This window comes from Asterias rubens, chromosome 18 (genome assembly GCF_902459465.1).
Source record: "Asterias rubens chromosome 18, eAstRub1.3, whole genome shotgun sequence".
NCBI lineage: Eukaryota > Metazoa > Echinodermata > Asteroidea > Forcipulatida > Asteriidae > Asterias > Asterias rubens.
Window position 1 is genome coordinate 2756938 of NC_047079.1, and position 7585 is coordinate 2764522.

The 7585-nt window shown below is 41.8% G+C and overlaps 1 protein-coding gene across 2 annotated transcripts in view; it reads right to left on the minus strand.

The window, feature by feature from the left end:
* The window catches only part of LOC117302696 (calsyntenin-1-like), a 32027-nt gene extending 25458 nt beyond the window's left edge, over positions 1 to 6569 (minus strand). For both annotated transcript variants that reach the window (XM_033786694.1, XM_033786693.1), the window contains exons 1-4: positions 6427 to 6569; positions 2787 to 2981; positions 1829 to 2083; positions 666 to 841 (exon numbers count right to left, since the gene is read on the minus strand). In XM_033786694.1, coding sequence (XP_033642585.1) covers positions 666 to 841; positions 1829 to 2083; positions 2787 to 2981; positions 6427 to 6511 — 711 coding nt within the window. In that variant the 5' untranslated portion in view covers positions 6512 to 6569. The remainder of the gene's footprint in view (positions 1 to 665; positions 842 to 1828; positions 2084 to 2786; positions 2982 to 6426) is intronic.
* Positions 6570 to 7585: the final 1016 nt, after the last annotated feature.

The window sequence follows — 7585 nt, forward strand, 5'->3', positions numbered from 1 at the left end:
TGACGGGACTGGACAAATAATGGACTTATTTGGTTTTTGGGTTACTGGCTGCATATTGTGTCACAGCACCTTGTAAACCATTATTAGTTGCTATGTAAAGAGAAAGGTCTCCAACTTCAAAAACGTAGGGCCACAATACCTTGCAGGAAAACACTGAATGATGAATAATAATAACCAGATTTATATAGCGCTTTTCACACCTACAGGGCTTCTGAAAGTGCTTCCAACATTATTACCCCTGGTCACCGGGCCTTATCTTAGCTCCCTGGGGAGTATACAGCCTGTGCAACATCAATATGCGCTACTCGGCTAAACCAGTCACAAGAATCATCTCTGCCCATACAGGTACCCATTTACCCCTGGGTGGAGAGAAGCAATTATGTAGTGTCTTGCTCGGGGAAACAAGTGTTACGACCGGGGTTCGAACCCACACTCTGCTGAGTTTGAGTTCGATGCTCTTATCTGCTCGGCCACGAAGCGCCTCAAGCATCACTGACATACAATGTAGAAGCCACTATTATCATTATTATTATCATAGTAGAGAAAATAGAATTAGCTGATTGCAAACTGCTTACCAACCAAAAGGACCTATGGTGTACATGCAAAATTAGTTAATGGCCTGACGCGGCAGAGTCTTATTCTTATAGTAGTTACAAAGTACATACCGAAAGGTTGTCCACGTTGAAGGTGTAGCGATGCCACTGCTTGTCGCAAACCTCATCAAGCTTCCACCGGAACTCCGTTGGGAAGAACGCATCACTCTTTCCCTCGTCCTGGTGGCGCACCAAGAAGATAAGATGACAGTTGTGGATGAAGATGGCGTAGTGATGACGATTCAGACCTGCAAAGATGGAGATTATGCAACTTTTTTTATAAATATTTTGTTTGTGCAAGTTCGCCCAAAACAAGGCTAAAAGCCACTCTACACGTAGGTAAAGAGCTACAAGGAAGAAAACATAGAAATGTAGTACTCAGTGGAGCTGAAGGTAGGAATTGATATTCCTCTTTAAAAAAGGCAGATCATAGGATGAAGGGAAACATGCACAAGGCAAGGAGTTCCAGACAGATGCAGTCTGAGGGAAAAAGCTACTATAGATTGATGCGGGGGCGCCATCTTGGTACTCTAATCCCCAGGGGGGGGGGCTAAGGGTATGAAGTCATGAAGCTGCTGAGAATGTTTGTTAAGCACAGCTCTATCATGGTAAGTAGAATCACGGCATATATTCAGTTTGCAGTAACACCATGTGCATTTCTAACTTTGCTGTAGGATTTGAAACTTTGCAAAGTGGGAGTACAGTATAATCGGGTAAGGTTTCTGGTAGCACCATTTAAAAATCTCTGTTTCAATTTTAGCCATGTGTATGTTGATGGTGGTGGTTAAAGACACTGGACACTATTGGTAATTGTCTTCTTAGACCAGTCTTCTCACTTGGTGTATCTCAACACATGCATAAAATAACAAACCTGTGAAAATATTAGCTCAATTGGTCGTCGAAGTTGCGAGATAATAATGGAAGAAAAACAACCTTGTCACACAAAGTTGTGTGCTTTCAGATGCTTGATTAGAGACCTCCAAATCTAATTATGAGGTCTCAAAATCAAATTTGTGGAAAATTACTTCTTTCCTCGAAAACTATGATCTACTTCAGAGGGAGCCATTTCTCACAATGTTTTATACGATCAACCTCTCCCCATTACTCGTTACCAAGTAAGGTTTTATGCTAATTATTATTTTGAGTAATTACCAAAAGTGTCCACTGCCTTTAAACAGTCTCTAACGGGTTGGTATTGTGATGTGTCTTTTTCTCAAATGGTACATGTGACTCACCTTCGCTGTCCGAGTTGCAGAGAATGTGCTCCTTGTTGAGTCCCTCGGTCTCACCGTGCTTCATCCAGAACGCGATGCTGAACTGGCTGGTCAGATTGCCCGGGGCGTACTTCTCTGGGATGACCACGGCGCTCTCCTCACCATCAAACTCGTAGATCTGCTCGCTGTCGTGTCCCTCGTCGGTCAGCAGATCCTCCGTCCATTTCTGGCCCAAGCTCGGGGTTGGGAGGAGGTCAAAGCTGCCCGGTGCAGAACCTGGAACAACACAAAACAACAAAATTGATTCTCAATATGAATTAAGGTTGATTCATATTTCCAGCAAATGCTTAATAAACTTGTTAAGCATACTCTTATCTCGATGCAAATTTAACATATATTAAATCGTTGCGGTAGCCGCTGCTAAAATATAGAAATCGAACTGCCTCTAGCTACCAGGCAATCTTGGTGGACGAGTTCGTATTAAAGACCAATGCTCTAGAATTGCCAAGATCGTGGGTTCGAATCCCAGCCGAGTACTATGCCTGTGATTTTTTTTCAAAGAACACCAAGCATAAAATGCTAAAACATATTCTTTATCCAAGATGCAAATTTAACATCCTATTAAATATCCTTGCTACTTGTTTAGCTACGTTTTGCGCTTAAGTTGCCCTATGAAATGGAAACTGTGCCCAGGGCCCAATTTCATGGAGCTGTTATCAGAAAATACTGCCTGACAAATTTCTTTGCTAAGCACAAATTGAGTGGAGCACCTTCCCAAACAATGCAAACTTCATGTAATTTTGGCTGGTAACGTGTTCCCACTAAGCAATACTTTTCTGTGCTTAGCCAGTTTTTGTGCAACTAGGCTTTATAAATTTGGGCCCTGTTCACAACTGATCATTTTTCCTCGCTCCCCCTTTTCCAAACATCTAAAATAAACAAAGAAGGCATTTGATTGACATCTTGCGTGTTTACTCACCACAGAGTTTACGCTGAGACTGCGAGGAGTAGGTGTCGCGATCGCACCCGAATCCGATATGCCTCGTCTGCAGTTTGACCGTGGTGATGACCTCGCTGACATTGCACCTTGGCGCGACGCATGTCTCAAGGTGGATCATGGGGGCCAGGATCTGACTCTCGGTGCCAGGGGTGTACTCAATACGACGAGAGTTACCTAGGAAGGAGGAATGGAGGGGTTGTGGCATAGTAGAGAATCAAAAATAAACGATTATTTAGTACTCATAAACAATTGTTTGTTACTGATGGAATAAAATAGTGGTACGAGGTCTTCAACAATGGTTTATAACCGGCATGGTAGAGGCCGTGCGATAAGGGACTGAGCCGTAAGCAAGAATCTTTATCGCATTCCCACAATCCTGCAAGGTTTTAAAAATGAGCGTTCAAGACCGAGTCACTACTCTTTTATTCCCAGGATGCATAAATGCCCTTTTTGTTAAAAAGCGTAAAAATGTAGGAAAATCTATCCAAACTTTGTTGTAAGTTTTCAGTTCTTGTCACAATCTCATGCTCTTTTTTGCTAAGCGTCAAAATGCAGAAGCGGGGAGAGTTAGCAGCACTGTATTTACCAATATATGACTCTGCTCTAAACTCTTTCCCTGAAACTGACCACCAATAAGATACCATACCATACAACTTGTAAAGTACTAAAGAATTTTGTTGTAGTACATGTAACACCATTTAAAAGGTAAAGTGTGCCTTTGGTTTTTGAAACTGTGTAATTGTTTTAATCCTATATAAATGTAGATGTATACAATAAAACTAGCATGTCAAAATATGGTAGCATTTTTGGGATATCAACTAGCGAATAGAGCGAATATGCCGTGAAGGAAGAATATTTCTAAATAGGAACACACAATCTGAGAAGCATAACTGACAGTAACCTCTTTCAGATTCAAACTTTTTGGGACATAACAACTGATATCTTCTTACATACCCACATTATTTCAAAGCGAAATGTTTCTCAAAATGCTTCATCCTATCGAAAACTGCTGTAGGCTTCAAACCAAAAGGTTTCGGTGCCATTAAAGGAACACGTTGCCTTGGATCGGTCAAGTTGGTCTTGGAAAAGCGATTGAAAACGGTTTGCTATGAAATGCATAATGGTAATAATTGATAATTTAAAAATAGATTATAATGATCCACACATACATGTACACATGCCTCGGAATTGCACAGTTTTAACTTTTAAGCCGCGCCCTAACACGGTCGGCCAATTTATGGAGTCAAAAATGTTACTCAATAAAATGGCCGAATGTGTTAGTTCTCAAAGCAAAAGGGAAGCTGTGCAATTATGAGGCATGTTTGTTTGGATCATTATATTCTACTTTTAAATTATCTATCTAACCATATGCATTTTTTAACTAACGGATTCAAACGCTTTTCAAAGACCAACTTGACCAATCGAAGGCCTTGTGTTCCTTTAATTTCAAAGAGTGGTTACCAAACAGATGCCTTCCCAGGAATATTATTAAATCCTTTCTGATTCATGACCCTTTCAAACTGAAAGGTCAATCTTATAAGCTCATACCCGACCACAGTCCACTAATAAGCCTCAGCTATTGCAGTAAAACCCTAAAGCAATTAGCGTACTGGCTCTACACTGTGTACATATGTTGTGCGACCAGGGGAATATCATATTAGTTGACCTTGTAGTGGTAAATAATTAATTTTTGGAAACGCTGACGGCAATAAATTGCTATCAGTCACGCATGAGTGAATCTTGCCTGGTAAAGGTCTTTTTTTACACACTGTACTTGGGTCATCTTAGTCTGGTTCCCTCCGTAGAGTGTTAATAAAGAGGGTGTTTCAATGCACAATGTAGTGTAGTGCACCAGACTATGTTATTGGCCTTATTTGAATACAATCGTGGATTTTTACGGTTAGAAATAAAAAATGACTGCAGAATTATGAGGGTCCTTTTTAAGGCCTTAAAATTGTTTTATTATTTTTAACCATACCCTAAAGAAAAAAGGACATGTACCTCCTCATTTTCATTGCAGTTAGGAAACCTGCTAAATTGTTTGGTTGGAAAGCGAAATGTCTCAACTTCAAGACTTATCACAAATCCTGTTTTTGGAGCTGCTAGTGGTCTTTATCTACATGTAAGACACTTGGTTTGACATCTGTCAAACCTCAAAGTCTCCAACCTGGAAGTCTCAATCTCAGACCAGGAGTTTCAAGCCTTAAGCCCGGTTCATACTTCCTGCGAATGAGAAGCAAATTTGTATGTTCCAAATTCGTGAAACATTCACTGCGATGTGACAGCCATGTGACGTCAAAATTTGTGTCGCATTTGAATGCACACGAAGTATGGACCAAGCTTCAGTCTCAGACCACAAGGTCTCAGCCTGAGTCTGAGAAAACAAGGCCTTAGCCTCAATGTCAGGCCTCAAGGTTCTAGTCTCAGTCTCAGACTTCAAGGTTCCAGTCTCTGTCTCGGACCTCAAAGTCGTAGCCTCAGACTCAGGCCTCAAGGTCTCAGCCTCAGTCTCAGAAAACAAGGCATCAGCCTCAATGTCAGGCCTCAAGGTTCCAGCCTCAGTCTTAGACTTCAAAGGTTCCAGTCTCTGTCTTGGAACGCGAAGTCTTTGCCTCAGACTCGGGCCTCAAGGTCTCAGCCTCAGTCTCAGAAAACAAGGCCTCAGCCTCAATGTCAGGCCTCAAGGTTCCAGCCTCAATGTCAGGCCTCAAGGTTCCAGCCTCAGTCTCACACTTCAAGGTTCCAGTCTCTGTCTCGGACCTCAAAGTCTTAGCCTCAGACTCGGGCCTCAAGGTCTCAGCCTCAATCTCAGAAAACAAGGCCTCAGCCTCAAAGTAAGGCCTCAAGGTTCAGCCTCAGTCTTAGACTTCAAGGTTCCAGTCTCTGTTTCGGACCTCAAAGTCTTAGCCTCAGACTCGAGCCTCAAGATATCAGCCTCAGTTTCAGACATCAGAGTCCCAGCCTCAATTTCAGCCTAACTCTCACACCTCAAAGTCTTAGCCTCACTCTCATACCTAAAGGTCTCATGACTGAGGCTAGGTCTGAGACTGAGGCTGATCAGCCTCAGTCTCATCAAGGCTGATCAGCCTCAGTCTCATCAGACCTCAAAGTCTTATACTTGGGGCCATGTCACACGAGGCAATTTATAATACAGGCAACAATTTCCAGGCAATCTCCATGAAGAAAAGCCATTCACATTTCAATGTTCAGGTATTTTCCTTGTTGATCGTTAGACAATGTTTGAAAAACGACTATGTGCTACCAAAGTGGTCATGTAGCATGCAGTGCAGTTGGTTGCCTATAAGTTGGCTGTAAAAGTTGCCTCGTGTGACAGGGCCCTTAGTCTGAAACCTCAGGTCTTCTCAGTCTCAAACCTCAGACCTCAAGGTCTCAGACCTCAGACCTCAAGGTCTCAGACCTCGGACCTCAAGGTCTCAAACCTCAGACCTCAAGGTTTCAAACCTTCAGACCTCAAGGTCTCAGATCTCGGACCTCAAGGTCTCAAACCTCAGACCTCAAGGTCTCAAACCTCAGACCTCAAGGTCTCAAACCTCAGACCTCAAGGTCTCAGACCTCGGACCTCCGGGTTCAACTGCAACGCACAGCGTCAGACTCTTACCTTTCCATCCTGGGGAGCACATCTTATTGACAGTGATCGTCACCATCACAGACTCGCTGAACCGACCGCCACAGTCGTACGCCATGACGTAGAAGATGTAGTTGGGCTGCGCATCGGCATCCAACGCCTTAGTGGCTGAGATTTGTCCTGTTGAAGAGAAAAACAACAAGAACTTTTCAATTAGTTAATTGAAATGACCATCTGTGTTTATCCAAAAATAGCTGAGGTATTCAAAAAGGAGAGACAGTAGACAAAACAGGATCAAAAGTTAGGGGTGGTTTTGAAGGACATGGATTTCATTGCTGATTAACGATTCTTTCGTCTCATTGGAAGTATGCCATTAAACACCAATGCTACATTTGAAGCAGCAGTAAATGTCTTTGACAACATGGTCTAATTTTTACCTAAAGTAAACATTTTACCATTTCCTCTGTTCTTTCCATAAAGAAACGAGAAATTATTTGTTTATTTTATAAAAACAAAAGACCGTATATAATTCCTCTAGGTTCTCAACAAAATAGGGTTGAACAAAGAAAAATTTCCTAGAGCCGAACTCGAATCTGCGATCTCAAAATAAACGGGCCGGCGCACTTCCAACTGAGCTGTCTAGCCCTACATGAATGTTGGCCATCTTCCTATTTTGTCAATATCTTTGATCGGCGGCGCAAGTCAGAAGCCATTTAATCAGTCTTTAACTTCCGTATAGCCAGGGATCACACCCAAGTGTACGCTATTAACATGGATGCGGCAGCAGTGAGCACCTTATGGGGATACAACTTTTTATTTTAAACATCAAGTAATAATAAAAAAAAAATCAAACAATAACCTTTAACAAACATCTTGAAATACATTTTGTTTTACAAACATCAAACTTATTAAATCATATTAAAAAACAACAAGTGGCTTCAATTAAACACAATATTTCTCCAGCATCTGCAACTCATTTGTCACGGTATTTCCAACATATTTTCTGTTAAACAGCAACTCAGCATCCACTTCCTAACCCACCCAGCCGTGACTTATCATCAACTTGACTTTTACTGTTACAAAAACCTGCAAGTTTGTTTCCAATAACGGTTCACATCGCCGTCAATTAAAATCAACACATCGGGCACACCTGGAGTATGTTTTCAGGGATTACAAACATTTTTTTTGTGTC